The sequence below is a fragment of the Choloepus didactylus genome, chromosome 25, assembly GCF_015220235.1.
Source record: "Choloepus didactylus isolate mChoDid1 chromosome 25, mChoDid1.pri, whole genome shotgun sequence".
In the NCBI taxonomy this organism is placed as follows: Eukaryota; Metazoa; Chordata; class Mammalia; order Pilosa; family Megalonychidae; genus Choloepus; species Choloepus didactylus.
The window spans coordinates 2,147,025-2,165,519 of record NC_051331.1 but is presented as its reverse complement, the minus strand read 5'-3'; the positions used below and the strand labels follow the sequence as shown (position 1 = coordinate 2,165,519).

The 18,495-nt window shown below is 62.5% G+C and overlaps 2 protein-coding genes across 2 annotated transcripts; one reads left to right on the top strand and one right to left on the bottom strand.

The window, feature by feature from the left end:
* Positions 1-5,031: 5,031 nt before the first annotated feature.
* Positions 5,032-10,968, bottom strand: NDUFA13 (NADH:ubiquinone oxidoreductase subunit A13). The gene is made up of 5 exons (XM_037818520.1): positions 10,819-10,968; positions 6,376-6,454; positions 5,625-5,696; positions 5,273-5,342; positions 5,032-5,180 (listed from the first exon to the last, which is right to left on the bottom strand). The coding sequence occupies exons 1-5, from the start codon at positions 10,910-10,912 to the stop codon at positions 5,061-5,063; spliced, it is 435 nt and encodes a 144-aa protein (XP_037674448.1). The 5' UTR covers positions 10,913-10,968; the 3' UTR covers positions 5,032-5,060.
* Positions 10,969-11,594: 626 nt separating this feature from the next.
* Positions 11,595-12,726, top strand: TSSK6 (testis specific serine kinase 6). Its single transcript, XM_037818519.1, has one exon. The coding sequence runs from the start codon at positions 11,756-11,758 to the stop codon at positions 12,575-12,577; it is 822 nt and encodes a 273-aa protein (XP_037674447.1). The 5' UTR covers positions 11,595-11,755; the 3' UTR covers positions 12,578-12,726.
* Positions 12,727-18,495: the final 5,769 nt, after the last annotated feature.

Genomic DNA, 18,495 nt, shown 5'->3' with positions numbered 1-18,495 from the left:
CAGACCTTTTTCCACATAAAACTGAGCCTCCGCCCTCAGACCAGCGTCTTCCTCCCCTTCCCTCTGTTCCCCTCCTCCCTCTGACTAGAGCCTTTGCCCACAGTTTTCCGCCTCTGCTCCCGCCTTTTCCCAACCTCCCTCCTCGGTCTGACCCAGCCTCTGCCTTCAGACTACAGCTTTTCCACCTGCTGCCCTTCCCCAATCAGAACTGTGCCTCTGCCATCTGACTTGGCTTCTGCCTCCAGACCTCCCCACTTGGACCAGCGCCTCTCCCCATGCAGACCCCAGCCTCAGCCTCAGGGGAGCCTCCCCCATCAGACTTGCTCCAGGCTCCTACCTGCTCCCCACCCGCCTTGGGCACCCAGCCTCCCCCCTCTGACCTGAGATGCTGGCCTTCACCCTGGGCCCAGAACCTGCCTGTTGCCTTGGCAGCACCCCCCACCCCGCACTGGACTGCAGCCTCCGCCCTCAGTCTGGGCACCTGCCTCCCCCCTCCCTCAGGCCCCCGCTTGGCCGCACCCCGCTGGCATGGCCCTGGGGTCCTGATGAGCCAGGGGGTGCCCCCCTGAGCCCGCCACACCCGCGAGGGGCCCGCTGGCCGGCGGCTGTTTGTTCCATCTGCCAGTCACCCTAATGGCTCCAGCAGGCACGGGGTGGCGGCCAGGGCGGGCGCGGCGTTTGCCGAGTGAGCTCACGTCTGCCCGGGGCAACTCATTGTGGGCACCCGGGGGGGCAGCCAGGGTCACTGGTCCACGGGGTGGACGTGAGACTCGGTGCCCACCCACCCCCCAGAGGGCATGTTCCATCCACCTGGGGGAAACTGAGGCTCTGAGCGGGAGGGCCCGAGCACTATGTCCACTGCCAGGCCATAGGACTCGTTGTTGAGCTGCACCTGGGAGGCCCGACAGGGTCAGGGGGTGCCCTCCGGCCCCACCCCACACCCCACCTGGCCGTGCCCACCTCCACGGGCAGGTACGGCAGAAAGGGGGCGTCTATCTTCTCCCACTGGGTAGTCAGGTCTCGGGGCAGCAGGTCCGGAGAGCAGCTCGGCTCATACTCCTGGGTGGGCAGGAGGGGTCAGCGCCGGGGGTCCCTACAGGTCCCCAAACCCAGAGCCGGGCCCCAGGTGGTCCCTTCCCATCATAGCCTGGGGTGGGTGCTGGGTGGGCTCCATATCCCGTCCTGGCCTGACTGTCCCCTTTTGGGCACTCGGGATGCAGGCTCTGCGGGGACGGGGCTGGGGGTGACCCCAGGAGGCCGAGGGGGTCCCGGCCACTCACAAATGCCCACAGGTGCTAAGAACAGACCAGCCTCCCCCCCCCGCCCTGTTGTGCTCCAGGCCGCACACCATCAGCGTGGCCCTCTGCTCCCGGGGGAGCGCGGCCAGGGAACGCCTGGCAGGAGCACAGCAGAGGGGAAACTGAGGCCTGGCTCAGGGGGGCCGTAGAGAAACGGGCTGGGTGGGGGGTTGGCCTCAGGCTCCTCCTGTGGTGGTTTGTTTATCCTTTGCCGAGTCACAGACGCTCCTCCACGTTTTTCCACTACCCCCCCATCCCCCGCCTTCCCCGGGGGCCCCACGATTGGAGGCGGGGAGAAGGGGGTACATTTCCAGCTCAGCTCCACCTTGCTGCTGCCCCTTCTCCTCTCCCAGACTCAGTTTATCCCCCATCCGGGGAGAGCAGCCATGTACAGCAGCCAAGCGAGGCGCGGTTCCAGGGGGACCCCGGGTGGTTCCAGGGGTCATGGCCATGCTCCAGCCCAAACCACCCAGGGGGGCCTTGCTCCCTCTCTGGGGTTCTCCCCGAGGTCCCACGTGGTCCAGACCCGCCAGGCCGGCAGCCAGGGCGCCGGGCGACTTGGAAACCCTGGGTTGACTTTTGTGGCTTTGGTTTTTGTGGCTTTGGTTTCCCCGGTTTCCTCCTCCTGTGGGGGACTCGTCCAGGGATGATCATTTCTTTTGGAAATAGGAATGGTTAAGTAGAAAAACGTAAAAAGAGTGAGTCCACATGGAGAAAGTGATTGACAGAAAAGTATACAGTGGTGATCATAATGGAGGGGGGGGGAGAAAACCAGTGGGGATGGGGGGGAAGAGGGGAGGGAGGAGGGGAAAGCAAAAGGGGCAGAGCCCTGACTCTGGGGCGCTTTTCTAAGGCGTGTCCTTTGATTGGTGGATAGCCCGGTACCGTTTATTGCCAGCGACGACCCTCTCTGGGCCTGTTTCCCCACAGGCTGGGACTGCTCCAAGCTAAGGGGCCTTTTGGAGGCTGGCTGAGACACGGGCGCGGGGGAAACCGAGAAGCCGGGCCAGACGCAGCGGCCCCCGACCCTGCCGCGGGCCCTCCCTCAGTTTCCACCCCCGTGGAGCGCGCGGCGCCGGGGGAGGCTGCAGCTGAGGCCCGCGCGCCCCCTGGCGGCTGCAGCTGCGCACGGCGCCCGCGTCGATTCTGTTCCCCAAAGCCAGGGAGGGGGGGCGGACCCAGACGCCTCCCAAAGTCCAAGACCCGAGGGGCCCAGAGCGCGGAGCGGAGTGCAGAGGGCTCTGGAGGGAGTGAGGGAGGGGTTCCCGGCAAGGGAGGGCCCTGGAGGGGCGCACCGGGCTGGGGCTGCCGTCCCCGCTGGCTCTGGGAGGTGAGCCCTTTCGTACCCCCACTTCAGGGCAGCCACAAAGGGAAAGCATTTTGCGCAGTGGGACCAAGCTCTGGCTTGCGCTGAGCCTCGCTTCCTCCTTTGCAAACTAGAAGCATCCAGGGCAGGACCAGCTCCAAGGGTCCCGAGGCTCCCTGTTGGAAAATTAAGAATTTCAATTCACCCCAATATGGGACCCAGCAGCCCTGGCTGGGGGGACTGGGTGACTGGAATGGGGAGAGCTGGCACTGAGGCCCCCAGGCCAGCGAGATGGAAATTGAGGGGGCAGGAGCCCCACCCCGCTCAGCAGACACTGGAGAGTGTAATAACAGTAAGTAATAACAACGTCAGAACCAGGATTGCAAGAAGAATGGAGAATGTGGAAGAACACAGAGAAGGCAAGTGGCCTGCCCAGGGTCACACAGCGAGCAGATGGGGATGCCCAGAGCCACGGGGGCTGAGCTCCAGACCCGCAGTGGCAGTGACCTGGCCGAGTGAAACCAGGCACCTTCCTTGGATTCTGCGAGTAGATGACAAACTTCTGGCCAACCCTTGGGCTGATGTGGGGGTGGGCTCAGGGCTGGGGCAGTGGGAGGGGTGTGGGAGTGGAGTCAGGGAGGGCTTCCTGGAGGAGGCAGTGGAGATGGAGGGAGGTGACCCAGGTGGCAAGAGCAGCAAGGGGGGCTGGTGTGATGAGGGGATGGGGTGGACCCCAAGCTGAGAAGCTCAGTCGGGGGGGGGGTCCACTCAACTGGGGGACGTGGAGGCTCAGAGAAGGGGCACATCCTCCGAACCCTGCAATAGAGCCGAATCCAAACGGATGATGGATGCAGCTAAAGAACTGTACAAGGAGAGGAGCCTAGAGTGAAGCCGGGCAAAGAGTATCCCCTGGCAGGCGGCCCAGGTGACAGGTCGTGGCTGGGAAGGCGCTTCTGTGGTGAGGACTCTAATGGGCAGGGACTTGGGGCTCCCCCCCGGGTTCACCTCTTGGAATCTCCAGCCACTGCCCCTCCACCATCCCTGAAACTCCCCTCAAAACTGTGGAACCCCACGGTGCTGCCTCCACGGCCCTTAGTGTGACGATGAACCCCTGGGCAGAGGGCCAGGCATGGGGGCAGCAGCGGCTCTGGGTGAGGTGCAAGGGGTAATTAGGGCCCAGGCGAGAGGAGGTGCGAGGTCCCGGATCTCCAAACGGGAACTGGGTGCAACCCTCCCGCATGTCCCCTCAGGAGGGCCACAAGCCGGGGTGCCCATGCCAGGCCCCCGCTTCTCTCCACCTCGCAGCTCACCTGGGAGCCTCATCAATGCGAGCCACAGGGGGCTCCGAGCACCCCAACACCAGAGCCCAGCGCCTCTCCCCCAAACTCTCCCGGGCTCCAGGTACGCAGAGAACCACATTCTCCAGCTTCTCCCTCCCACCAGGGGAAGTCACAGCTTCCGCTCCAGAACATTCTCTACCCCCCACCCCTCGGACGTGCTGCGGTCTCCAGCGAGGCTCAGGGCACTGTCCGGGGCCCCATGTTTCCCCGGGCTTGGAGGAGAACCCACCATAGCTGCCGCTGGGGACCCCAAGTTCGCCACCTGCTGGCAAGTGGCGCATCCGTCCAAAAGCCGCCCCAGCCCTGGCACGGGCCACGCAGTCTCTCGCGGGGCCTGTTTCTTTTTCTGGGCAAGGGTAGAGGCAGGACGGCCCAAGGGGCGCGAGGGATGGAGACTGGGACCAGGGTCACCGAGAGGTAAGGAAATGGGGCTCTGCTTGGGTTAGGGGATGGGGGCGTGGCCAGCGGGCCTGATGAATAACTCATGAGGGGGCGGGCCTGCCCGGGACGCAGTCCCCCTGGCAACGCAGCTTCCCAGGCATCTGCTCTCCCCGGCCAGAAAACTGCGCATGCTCACGCAGGCCCCCATCCCGGCCCCCCAGGCGCCCTCCTGCTGCCCCTTTCACATGGGACGCGGCGCCACCGCCTTTAAGGCGCCTCCACAGTCGGAGGGCCACGTGCCCGCCCATCGCCCGCCAATCAGGAGGCGCCGCCAGGGCGCTGAGACCGGCCGTTGGTCGGCGGGCGCAGGCGGACTTAACCCTTTCTTGTCGGAGCGCAGCTATCAAAGGAGCTGGGAGTCCCCGGGGACACGGGTATTGGCGAGGAAACTGAGTCTGGAGAGACAGCGATGGCCCCGGCGCCCCCAGCCTGGAGGGGGAGCGGTGACAACCAGCAGGATGTTTCACCAGGGAGCTGCGGGGGCTTCTGGCAGGATGGGCCGGGGGATGTGGGTGCGGGCCGGGAATGTGGGGGTTCCCCGGGGCCCCAGCGCATTTGGAGGCTGAGGCTCCCACGCGGGGCTCGGCGGCGGTGGTCAGATCCCTGGCGCGGCCTCCCCAGCCCCCCAGCAAGGCGGGACGCAGGCGGGGGTCTCCAGCTTTATTGTGGCGGCCCCTACGAGTACCACGTGAAGCCGTAGTTGGCGTTGAGCATCTCCTCCTTGGTGCGCAGCCCGTACAGCTCGCCCAGCGTTGGCGTCACCCAGCGCGACGTGTGGAACACCGACTCGCCCACCTGCGAGGGGGACACGGTCAGCGAGGCTGCGGCCTGCCCTCCCTGCCACCCCCAGCCCGGCAGCCCTGGGCCCCCCACCACCCAGGGCCCACCTTCCAGTCGGGGACATCCTTCATGATGATGGCTTCCTCCTCCAGGTTCTCCCGCAGCATCTGCAGGATCCTGCGGGCACAGGACGGGCGCTGGGCCTGGGGGACCCCAGACCCCCTACTGCTTCCCCACCCCATTTCCTCTGAGCCTTTGCACGTGCTGTTCCCTGTCTCCCTTCCTCCCCCTGGCATCCTCCTGCCCCAGGGGAGGGGCGAGGTCGTGGCCGCCCTTCCCCGCCAGCCGACCCACACCCCCGATCCCCAACCTGGATGAGGGGGGCTGGGGGCAGGAGGGGCCCAGACCCGGGCCGCCCCTCTCTGGGACTATGCATGGGGGCAAGCCCCCCCGACCCACCTGCGATCCTTCTCGGCCTGCAACAGGGGCATCAGGGCGATGCGGGCCTCAAAGTCCTCGATCTGCAGGCGCCTGGGCAATAGGACCCCCAGTCAGGCTGGGGAGGGGCAGCACGCCTGGGGTGCTGGCCCGGGGTCCCAGGCTTCACCAGAAGAGGCCACGGAGGGCACAGGCAGCATCCATGAGATGGTCTGCTCCCCACCCCCCACGCCACGAAAACCTGCTTTCTCTTGTCCGTGACTGCTGGCAACACCTCCCTCCCTGCCCGCGCGCCGGAGCTTTCCAAACTTCCCACGGGGAGCCTGACCCCTGAGCCCCGTACATGCTGGGGGTCGGGGGTGCGGGGCCCTGTCCCCTCACCTGTGGCACTGGGACGAGCAGAGGGTGACTCTCGCAGGCCAGTGCCAGCCCCCAGCCCCCGGGCCGCTCCCCGTCCCCCTTCTAGGACCCAGGGCAGTGTCCCCCCACTCCAGAGCCCAGAGTGGCACCCCCACCTTCTAGGGCCAAGAAGCGGGGTCCCTCTCCCAGCTGGCCACCCCCCCACCATACTGCTCAGGGTGTGTCACTGTGGCCAGGTGTCCAGCCCCCATGGGTGACAGGCCCCTGAGGCTGGGCCCATCTCCCCTGTGCAGGGCGGTGCACCCTCAGGGGCTAGGGGGTGTCCCCCACGCTCTGGCAGGGCGTCAGGGGGCTCAGAAGGCTGCAGCTCCTAGTCTGAGGGCCCCCCTGCCCGGCTGCCCCCGTGTCCCACCTGCGCTCCCGGTTCCACTTGGCCATGCGCCAGTACCCGAAGACCAGCGTCCCGATGCCCAGGGCGAACATGCTGTAGCCTGTGGGGAGAGGGTGCCCGTTGCTCCCTGGAGACTCCCCCCTCGCTGCCCACCCCTGGGATGGGCCCCTCCTCGAGGCCCCTGGCTGGTAGAGTCGGCTCCCAGGGCACACGCTCTGGAAAAGGAAGGGTGGCAGCTTGGACTGCTGCTACCCCCACCTACCATCTTCTAGAAGGCTCTCCCGCTTGCCAGTGAGCAGGCCGGACCCCTGGGGGCTGGATGGGGCTTCCAGGGGCAGCGAGTGCCTGCAGGGACCCCCGGCCACCCCTTGGGCTCCCTCTAGCCCAGCAGGCTCTGGCACTGCAGGGCAGCCCCCTGCCCCGGGCCCAGGGGACTAGGCCACCATGAAAATTTCCCAGGCCCCAGCGGGCACCTCAGCTCTAACCGGACGGATGGGCTAAGGGCTCGGCTGGGGGGGTCGCTGGGGGGCCCAGGGCCTCACCGGGGGCTCAGGGCGGCCTGCTGTGCAGCTTCTCATCTTTGAGGGCAGTTTCTTCTCCGCACTGGCCTGGTCAGCAGGCCAAGATTTATTTCACGCCCTGTGGGGTCCCCAGAAGGCCACCCCGGACCCTGCCCCTGTGGGGACCGTGCCCCCTTCTTGCCTCAGCTCTGGCCCAGGCCTGGGGGTGGAAGGCTGTGCGTGGCAGCCCCACACCGGCTCCTTCTTACCCCTTCATTGGACCTGGTGATGTGAGCCAGGTGGGGCGTTTTGATGTTTCGAGAGGGGTAGGGTGACAGGGGAGCCTCCGGTTTCCAGGCCCAGGGCTCGGAGGCAGGACCTGTTCTCTGAGCCCCACCCCCCCAAGAGGCTCCGAGGGCTCAGAACCACTCCCCGTGCACAGGGCCTGCCCCCCACGTGCGGCCCGTACATTGGGCAGCCCGAGACCCCCAGAGCCCGTCAGGAAAGAAGATGCCAAGGGAAAGCTGCTTTTGAGAGCCCATGCTGCCTCGCTCTCTTCTCTTCGTCGGGTGACTGCTGTCGGCTGGGAGACCCAGGTCCCTGGGGAGGGGGGCTCCACCAAGAGAGGGACAAGCCAGCAGGGTGAGGGACCCCGTGGGATCAGCAAGCGGCAACACTTCTCCCAGGGCTCTACAGGGTCCTCATGGGAACCCCAGCTTTCTGCAAAGCTGCTAAATTTGGGTATCTGGGCGGGGAAGACGTTGGAGTTCTCGCATTGTTTTTATATTATTTTTGCAACTCTCCTGTAAGTTTGCAGGTTATTTTAAGATGAAAAGTTTAGAAGAGAAAAAACCAACCCCCAAAAAACCAACCCAGTTTTGTTTTTCTTTTCTCTTTTGGGGGCCGAGATTGACAAGCAGGTCATGAAATTCATGCGGACACAGAACAGCCAAAACAATCTTGTAAAAGGACAACTGGGGACGGCTCCCATTTCCCGATTCAAAACCCGTCACCCAGCTGCAGAAATGAAGACACGGGCATCAGGACAGACAAACACACCCGTGGAACAGAACGCAGAGTTCTGAGACAATCCCTCACATTTACGGTCACTTGGTTTCGGACAAGACTGCCAAGACAAGCTACAGGGAAAGAGGAGCCTCCTTCAATGACAGGGACAAGCCGAGGGCGACACGCAAAGCAAGGACACTGGTTCTCCCTTACGCCGTGTGCAGAAATGAACATTAACTCCACATGGGCCACAGACCTCCACGTCCGCGCTGAAACTAGGAAGCCCCCACAGGAAGAAGCAGGGCAAGGCTCCGTGACCCAAAGGAGGCAACGGGCTTCTAGGCTGTGGTACCAAAAGCAAAAGGGACTGAAGGAAAAACAGGACGGACTGTGACAAAATTTACAATCTCTGGGCTGCAGACAATACCACCAAGCAGGTGGAAAAGGCAAGTCTCAGAACGGGAGGCAAATTTGCAGATTGCCTGTCCGACAAGCGGCTGGATCTAGAATATACAAAGAACTCGTCCAGCTCAGACAATTGTGCTTCTGGTAAAACTGAGGTACTGAAACCTTCACAACCCCGTGAACAGGCCCCACATCACTGAACTGTACGCTTTAAGTGGGTGAGTTGTATCTCAATAAAGACGTTAAAAGGCACAATGGGCCTACGCAGGTGGAAAGGCTGGGATGGAAGGGCCTTTGGGTGCCATGGTGGGTTAAAGGCAGGTGGCCCAAGCCAGCCGGGCATGTTCTGAGATGCTGGAGCACAGTGGGTGCCTGGCTGGGGGGGCACAGGGCCTTGGACAGGAGCCGGGCAAGGGAGGACAGAGTGGGGGACGGCAGCGGCCGGAGTGATGGGCCTTTGCAAGTGCTGCTCCCTGTGCCTCAGAAGTCCTCGCCGCCCACCCAGGTTCACCCAGGCCCTGGTCACCCCGCGTCTTGCCCCGCTGGACACTTGGGTGAGTGTCCGTCTCCTCAGCCAGGCTGCAGGGACTATCTCAGACCACTGCCCAGCCCTCCTGGGCTGACACTCAGCAACCAGCTCCTGAACAGGGGATGTGGGGCAAGCTGCTTCCGGAAAATGACCCCCTAAGATCACCCCACCAGGTGGGGTGTCTTCCTTGCCCCTCTGTAGCCTCAAAAAGATGATGTGCTAAGTTGGTGTAAGAGGGCTACGATTAGGAGTCCCGGTGGGTGTGAAGAGGCATTTCATCTGGTGTGTTTGTTTTTGGTTTTCCTGGGCTCATTGCTTTTCTCTCTCGTTTATCAACATTTCTATTAGGGTAAAATAAATCTAACACAGATTTTCCCATTTTAACCACTTTCATTTGTATGATTCGGTGGCATTAATTACATTTGCACTGCTGTGCCACCATCACCACCATCTGTTACCAAAACTTTTCTGTCACCCCAAAAAGAAACTCTGTATCTGTGAAGCATTAACACCCCATTCCCTCGCCCCCTTCCTCAGCCCCTGGTCCCCTGCACTCTAGTTTCTGTCTCTACGAGTTTGCTCATTCTAATTATTTCATATCAGTGAGGACATATGATGTTTTTCCTTTAGTGTCTGGCTTATTTCGCTCAACGTGATGTCCTCAAGGTTCATTCACATTTTGTAGCTTGGTTCAAAACTTCATTCCTTTTGTCAGCTGAGCAATATCCGACTGTATGGACGGATCCCATTCCGTTTCTCCGTTGTCTGTTGGGGGACACTTGGGTGGCTTCCACTTTTGACTGTGAACATCAATGTACAGATATCAGTTTGAGTTCCGCTTTCAATTCTTTCAGGATTGTTTTCTGCAGCGGCTGCACCATTTTACATTCCCACCAGCCGCACACACGCAAGGGTTCCAGTTTATCCACATCCTTGTCAACACTTATTGTTTTGTTTTTTTCCCCCAAATAACACCCATCCTGGTGGGTGCAAGTGGCATCTCCTTGTGGTTTTGATTTGCATCTTCCAGGAGCTTTTAGGACAACACCCAGGTATTGCTGTGTCACGGACGGAAAGAGGACTGGGTCGGGTAACAGCGAACTGGGGAGATCACACCAATGTGCACATAAGGAAACAGACATGGAGCTGAGCACCTGAGAGGGGGCAAGGGACTGGGTGGTCAGTCCTTGATAAAATACCTCGATAAAAGAAATGGGGAGCCTCGTTGCTGTGGGGTCGTTCAACTTCTTGCAGGACAGGACTCCTGCCAGTCCACCACCCGGGGCCAGATCCAGCCAGCAGCTCCTTCTGCGAAGGCCCCAGGAGCTGAGAATGTTCTTCCAGTTGTAAATTCGTTGTAAAAAACCAGCAGCCAGAGGCTGTGTGGCCAGCGATCTACTACCTGGTCCTTTCTAAAAACCTGTGCCCAACCCTGGATCTAGGGTACTAAAAACCCAAGATGGCTGCGAGAAGACCTGACATATCATCTGCCGTTGACCTTCCACTGTCTGTGGGTTATTTCTTGAGCTCATGAATTCTTTTTTAAGGGAAGCACAACTGTCCTTCAACTACATGTGCAAGCTTTAAACGTCATGTTTGCCGAGTTAGGGCAAGTGTATGGACCCTCGAATCCGTCTTAAATGCTGTATTTCTGTTAACCCCGGGTGATCACTCGGCACGGGCGCCTTTTACATTTTTCTCGAGTAGCACCCAGCAGCAAAATGTTAAACGTCATTTAAAGCATTTGAATCTGCAAAGAATACAGATTCCCGGGCCCGGGAACCAGGGCACTGAACATCCCTGAAACGCCCTCAGGGCTTCGGGTTTCGGCCCTGGCGCTGCCCGGGGGCTCCTGGTGGAGTCGCAGCCTCCCCCCGGGCCTCAGTTTCCCCATCTGGGAATCGGGGATCCTGAACCCGCCCGACAGCCTCGGCCAAGAACCGCGCAGAGCGCAGCAGCTGCTCCCACCATCACCCCGGCCCCGCCGCGGCGCCCCCGATCCCGACACGGGGCCACACTGACCCGACAGTCCCCGACGCGGCAGGTTCCGCTTGTAGTCGATGGGGCCATAGCCCCCCGGCGGGGGCATGTCCTGCCCCACCTTCGACGCCGCCATGTTCGCAGGACCCTGCGCTTCCGGTCGCGGGCGGAAGTCACGTGCCTACCGGGACGCAACGCCCCCCCCCCCAGCGCGCTGCCATGTTGAGTGTGGCGGAAGTGCCGCTGCCGCCTCCCGGGGAGCTGGGGGCTGGTCTTGGGGCTGGTCTTGGGGCGCTGCTCCGCTCGCTAGTGCGGCGGGGACCGGCTGGGGGTGTCCTTCTCCCCTCTCCCCGCCGGCTTGGGTGTAGGCCGGTGCGCGTCGGCGCCTGGAGCCCCGTCGGGTCGCCCTGGTCCTTGCAAGAAAGCAACTCGCGCCACCTTCCGTCGGGCGCTGCGCGGGCGGGACAGGACCCCCGAGATCCCCTGGTCCCGGCCTCAAGCCCCCTTCCCCGTTTTCTCCCCCTCGGGGGCGCTCTGCGAGCAGCTCGGGGCCCCACATGGCCACCGGCCGGGTACACGGAGTTGGGGGCTGGGTGGGAAGTGACGGCTGCCCGGATTCGGCGCCACAATCCCAGGCACGATTCCGCTCCCCGGGGGTGCTCGGGACCCCTGGCGAGAGGCCCCTGCTCGGGAACTGGACCCCCACGGGTGATTATGAGTCACAAAGCGCGAGGGGCTTGGGGGGCCGGCGGGGCGGGGTGACCCCCCACCGCGGGGCGGGGTGACGCCCGCGGTCACTTCACAAGGCAGAAATTGTTACCGCGGCAATAAAGGGCGCCGCGGCGGCGGGGGCCCGGGAGTGGGCACATGGGGGTGCGGGGGTGCAGGTGCCAAACGCCATGGGTTAGGCCCGAGATCGGAGTCCGGCCGCCCCCCGACAGCAGCCGCCTCCTGCTCTCCGCGCGCCCCGGGCGCCACCATGTCGGGCGACAAACTCCTGAGCGAACTCGGCTATAAGCTGGGCCGCACGATCGGAGAGGGCAGCTACTCCAAGGTCAAGGTGGCCACGTCCAAGAAGTACAAGGGGACGGTGGCCATCAAGGTGGTGGACCGGCGGCGCGCGCCGCCGGACTTCGTCAACAAGTTCCTGCCCCGCGAGCTGTCCATCCTGCGGGGCGTGCGGCACCCGCACATCGTGCACGTCTTCGAGTTCATCGAGGTGTGCAACGGGAAACTGTACATCGTGATGGAGGCGGCCGCCACCGACCTGCTGCAGGCGGTGCAGCGCAACGGGCGCATTCCCGGGGCGCAGGCGCGCGAGCTCTTCGCGCAGATCGCCGGCGCCGTGCGTTACCTGCACGACCACCACCTGGTGCACCGCGACCTCAAGTGCGAGAACGTGCTGCTGAGCCCGGACGAGCGCCGCGTCAAGCTCACCGACTTCGGCTTCGGCCGCCAGGCCCACGGCTACCCCGACCTGAGCACCACCTACTGCGGCTCGGCCGCCTACGCGTCGCCCGAGGTGCTCCTGGGCATCCCCTACGACCCCAAGAAGTACGACGTGTGGAGCCTGGGCGTCGTGCTCTACGTCATGGTCACCGGCTGCATGCCCTTCGACGACTCGGACATCGCCGGCCTGCCCCGGCGCCAGAAGCGCGGCGTGCTGTACCCCGACGGCCTGGAGCTGCCCGAGCGCTGCAAGGCCCTCATCGCCGCGCTGCTGCAGTTCAGCCCGTCGGCCAGGCCCTCGGCGGGCCAAGTGGTGCGCAACGGCTGGCTGCGCTCCGGGGACTCCGGCTAGGCGTCGGGCTCCCCGCGGTCCCCGCCGTCGGGGCGCTGCGCACGGGCTCCGGGATCCGCTGCGAGCGCGCTTTTCCTCCCTTACCCTCCTCATCCCCCACGGCAGGGCCGCAGCAGTCCCTGCTCTGAACCCAGCTCCTGGTCCACGACCCTCCACCCTCCACCCCCCACCCCAGCGCGGGAGGGCGCATGCGCATCCTCGAGTCCCGGCGGCAGGCCCCGGGAGGGGGCGGGACGAGAGACGGAAGCACTGCGCCTGCGCGGAAGGAGAGCCTGTCGCTCGGCGGCCGGAGGCTGCTGGTTGACGCTGCGGGGAGCGGACTGTCGGACGGCGGCCGTCCCCAGGGCAGCTGCGGAGGCCAGCGGGGGCACGGTGCGCTCCTGCCGCTGCCCCCGCTGGAACTGGCAATAAACTCGCTCTTCCTCGCACCTGGCTCTGGCTGTGGCCCCCTTTTCGGAGCAGGGGAGGTGGGGTGTCTCACGCTCCCCGGGGAAGGCAGGGGCGGGCGCCCCGTTTTAGAGGCAAGCTGAAGCTCTATCCCAGGTCTCAACAGGGAGTTGGGAGGATTCGAATCCTGAGCTGGAGCTCCCCAGCCCAAGCTGACTCCGAGGGGCTTCGGGGTTGTCCCTGGGGTCATGACCGTCCTGGGAATGGGGAGGCTGGGCTGGGCTGGGCTGGGCTGGGGGGCAAGCAGACCCCAGCACTCCTGTGTTTCAGGATGGAAGTGGTGGCGGGTGGGACTGTCCCAAAGGGAAGTGAGTGTTTCCAGTTGAGGAAACTGAGGCCCACAAGACAGACTGCTGGCCCAAGAACACAGCCGGAATTCGAACCCAGATCTGTCTGAAGCAGCAAACCACCCCCCTCACCCTTGGCTAGTCCCTGCCTACCAGCCCCCCCCCCAGCCCCACACCCCTGGGACAGAGTCTGGGGGTGAGATGGGGGACTGCACACGGGCCAGGTGGACAAGCTGAGTCACTTAGTCGTCTGTTCACGTGTTTTGTGCATTTGTTGAGCACGTGTGACAGCCGGGCTCTGGGACTCAGCAAACAGAAGCTTGGATACATCTCTGCCCTCAGTGGGGACACAAGGGAAAAGTCCAGAAAAATTAAGTTAAAAAAAAAAAAGGGCATGAAAACAAAATAATTGTCAACTGTGCTAAGTGGGGGGCAGGGCTGTGTCCAGACAGGGTGTCTTAACTGATGACAGTTGAGGCGAGCCCAGAAGGAATCAGCCATAGTAAGGGGTAGGGGTAAAGGGCTCCAAGCAAAGGCCTGCCCGGGGGAGGCCAGAGAGTTCAAGGGAAGGGGGCGAGAGAAGGGTGCATGTCGGGGGCAGACCCTACAGGGCCTGGGGGAGTGTGGCAACAATGGCTCTCATTTGCGGTGTATGGGAGCAGTCCCCCTACACCCTAATTCTCCCTGCCTCCTCCCCAGGAGCTGCTCCACCTGCGGGCACACAAGCCCCGAGTGGCTGCCCACCTTGTGGCCCTGGCCGGTGCCACCCCTGCTCACTCACTTGGCATGGCTCCCTGGTGATGTGGGGATCGGGTGCCAGCTCTCCTTTTCCCATCCTCAACTGCTTTAGACTTGTGCCCCTGCCCACCCCTATTTTGCAGACAAGGAAACTGAGGCTCTCTGCCCCCAAGGTGTGATTCTGTTCCCACCATGTCCCTCCATCAGGGCTGTCAATCTGTGACGGGCTGGGGCCAGGGGAAAGAGGTGGGGGACAGACCCCAATCCCAGGCGTCAACCCTGGGGGCCCGGGACACACTCCCACCCTTGGGGAGGTGCAGGGGGCTGAGCTCCCCAACAGCAGCCCATGAGTAAGCACAAGCACAACCCCTGTGGCCGGCGCTCCAGCATGTGGTAGCAGCCAGGGTATCTGGCAGAGCTGGCTAGGCTGGGGTTTCACTGCTGCCCCCACCCCCACTTACAGCTGCGTGAAATGGGGTGATCAGCCTTGGCAGACTGCAAACAAAACCAAGCAAGAGGAAAAATGAAAAGGATGCCAGTTCCTCGGGAGGGGGGGCTGCGCCCACAGGCCTCACCCGAGGACCACAATTTGAGGGAGACGGTCTACAGTTCTGAGGTTCCTCGTGAGGGACGGCTCCCCTCGGAGCTGGCTGGCTGGCTCTGTGCCCGGGAAGCGTCCTGAGCTGTGGGTAGCCCCTGCGTTTATTAAAGAACAGCCACCTGTAACTTCACATTCTATGGCAAAATCACCCAATGCGGTGCCAAGCCTGGGAAGTGTTCTGGAAAAATCTGCCACTCTGGCGTGGCGGCTGGAGGCGGCCTTCAGGCGAGGGCAGCCCGAGGGGCAAAACCCAGCAAGCCTTCCTGCCCGAACCTTCAGCCCATGGGGGTCCCATGTCCAAGCTGCCCAGCTGGGGAGGGGCTCCAGCCCTGTGGGAAATGGAGCCAGGGCTTCCTCCATTAGGTCAAAGGTTAACACCCCACTGCACCCCCTTCCCGGAGTCTCCAAACCACCCCCGGAGCTGGACACAGATGCTCACGGTGTGTCGGGAGCCAGGGCCGAGGGGACAGGGCAGAAGTAGAGGTGCATGTCGTCCGTGACTCTGTTGTCCTTCAGGTTCTAAAATAGTCTGAAGATACCACGAGGTGTCGATGCAGCCTCTGCACGTATTGGGACGTGTCTATCCAGGTTTGGTGGCAAACATTTATTATTATTACTTTTTAACATTTCTGTTTTATCAAAGATTCAGAGTCACAATAAATACAAGTGACAATGTCCCCACCACCACCCCCCCAAAGAAAACAAACAAACAAAAGCAATACCCTGCGCTGCTGGAACTGCCCATCACAGTCCTCTGCCGAAGGATTACAAACGCTTGCTGTTTTGAAAAGCGCACAGTCCGAGGGGTCGAGGCGAACGTCTGCACAGCCTAACGCGCGGATGGAGCCTGGGTGGGGCAGCAGGGTCCCACGGTGACCGCGCCGAGACCCGATGAGCATCTTGACATGGGACCCAGCAGCCTGGGTCTCTCCAACAGGCCCGGGAGGACCTGGGGGCCACCGGGAAACGGGGGGTTCCCTCTGTACCTTCACAGAGGTGTGGCGACAGCAATGGCCCCGAGGCCACCCCGAGAGGAGGCCCCAGCCCACGTCCGGACATGTGCTGCCTGAAGCACTAGCTGGAGTTCCGGTGACCAGGCCAGGGTGGGAGGGCACGGGGCGGCCCCGAGAGTGGGTGTGTGTGTCTGTGTGTCCGCACGGTGTCCCCGCGGCAATGTCACACGTGCCCACGTCCCCACCCTCCCAGTTAAAAACAGGTGAGATGAGCTCTGGAACCCCACATTTTTAGGTTCCCAATGGCTCATGTCACAGGTAATCCGGGGCTGTGACAAGTGTCCGTGGGTTTTAACTGTCAGCTCCTGTTCTTCTGGGCTGCGGGATGGCCTGGCCAGGCTGGGTTGGGACCCCCGGCGGCGCCCCGGCTGGTCCCGAGGGCTGCTCTGGGCTGGCCCGTCACCCTCGATGCTGAGGAACGCCTTCTCCCAGGCCACCCTGCCCCACCCGGAGAGGTATTTAATAGCGCATTGCACTGAAACGCCACGCACATCATCACGAACATCCTCTCAGAGCCACCCATTTGGGACAAAGGGGAAACTAAAGCACGAAGGGGGTGGTTGCAGTTTCAAGACAGTAGAAATGAACTGAAGATTAAGGCATCTCACATTCTTGCCCTTTAAGAAGCCGCCGTGAAGTTGCAGCGTGCTGTCCCTGATGAACCACGGAGGGGACCCCTGAGCCAGCCCAGCCCCCCGACCCCTCCGTGGGGTCACAGTTGGCGCTGAACTCACAGGTCTGGTGAGCAGCCCCGGGCCTGGGAGAGGCGTCCGGCCGGGCCTGAGATGGTTCCTGAGCGGTGACGGAGGTGCGGTGGGGAGTGGGGCGGGTGCAGCCCCTCGTGCCAAGGACCAGCCGGGCCGTCCCGCTCCCCAGCGTTGCTCAGAGGCAGGGGGTCCACCTGCCCCTCCTTCCAGGATGGGGAAAACACTGAACAGAGAGGACCAGAGCTTAGGGTAGCGAAAAGACAGGTATTTATTTACCAGGCACATGGAAAACTGCGAGAAATAGAAACGCTCGCACGCTCTTGAATTTTTTGGTGTAAAAGACACACACCCTCTCCTCCTCCTGAATGTCAAGTTCCCTCCTTGTCCCCAAACCCCCAGGCCTTCCCGTACTGCCTCGGCCCATCTGAGTTAAGCACGCAAAACAAAAATGCACTGAGAAATGCTGGGCTTTATGCAACAAAAAACTAGAACGTTCTCCAATCTGGGTTCTCCACTGCGTGTCAGAAACGTCTCCTCGACGCTGACAGGATCCACACGACAGGAGAAAGGGAGTTAAACACGCTTTTATTAGAACGTTGTAGTAATGGCGTCTGAAGGGGGCCCTACAAAATGAGGATTTTAAATTAAGTGTAACTGCGGTCAGGAGGGGGCCAGGGCCGGGGCTGGCCTGGGCGAGGGGCCCCCGTCTCCCACACAGCGGGCGGCACCAGCATGAAGGACAAACAGGCTGGCTTCTACCCTTCCTCGGGAACCCGATTTTTAAAGAGAGAGAAAAAAACAAAACATAACTACAGCAGACCTGATCCTTTAAAAGACATTTCTGGAGATTCTAAGGGGGTAAAAAAAAAAAAAAAAAGGAAATCTGAAAACGCGCCATGAGCTCTCCCCCAGTGGCGGGAAGGTTTCTAAACTAGACCCAGACCGAATCCTGAGGTGGCGGAAGTGAGGCAGGAGGGAAGCCCCCCAAACCGGGCCCCCCTGTGTGTGCCCACCCCGATGGGGCACAGGTCGCACAGGTCGGGGGTGGGGGGCTCGAGATCTCGTCCACCAAAATCAGTAGGAAAAGAAAAGGCAGAGATTTAATAAAATAAAGTAAAAAACACGTCAAAGAAACAACAGCCCCCCTCCTACTTCCGGGGTTTGCTATCAATCTCCTGGTCTTGCGCCGGCAGCCCGGGGCTTCCAGAATTCCTGGTTCTCTGGCTAGGTCGGGGTTGCAGTTTGTTCTTCTGCTGAGTGCGAGAAGTCCTGGGGTGTCGGAACGAGCAGCAACGGAGGGCTTTCTGCGGGGGCCGCAGGAGCAGCCTGAGGGACTGTCGCGGGCACCGGCCGGTTAGCCACCCGCCCTCCTGGGCACGGGGCTGGCGGGATGCTCTGCCCAGCAGGGATCCCTGTGGCTGTGCAGTTCACTTTTTCTTTTATCATCACTAACTCCATCATCGTGAGGTGATTTAAAAAATATTTCAGCCTGTGGATCGCCATGGTGGGAGGCAAAGGCTGGGAGCCGAGGCCGGCAGAAGCGAACGCGAAAAGCAGCCCCCGCTCGACTTTCCAGCCCTGGGCTCGCCCCATCCGAGGGCCTCACAGTGTCCGGGGTGAGCTGCACGCCTGCCGGGGGCTGAGCCAGCCCCCAAAAGTCCTTGTTTCTGCTGGTGACGGGCAAACTAAAGGCAAAGAGAGAAGGGAAGGAAGCCCAGGGGACAGTCCGTCCCTGGCGGAAGCCCCTTGGCCTACGGGGCGGCTCTCCCGTGGCCGGGCCGGGCCGCTGCGCCCTGTCGGCGGCTTCCCGAGCGCAGGATGTCCGTGGGGTCCACGGCGATGGAGGGGCAGGGGGCCGGGCCCCCCGCGCTATTTCCAGGCGGCCGAAGGGGGGACGGAGCGCGGCGGGATCATGTCCAGGAGGTACTCACGCTGGCGGTCGACGGCCGGGGCGCTCTTGTGCACGGCCAGGCCTGGGCCGACAAAGGTGAGGGCCCCGCCTGCAGGGGCACAGAGGGGGTGGCGCGGCCGGTCAGCGGGCCAGGACCCCCCAGCCACCGACGGCGACACCGCCGCCAGCTGGATCCCACGCCCGAAGAAGAGCGAAGAGAACTTCAGAGACGCT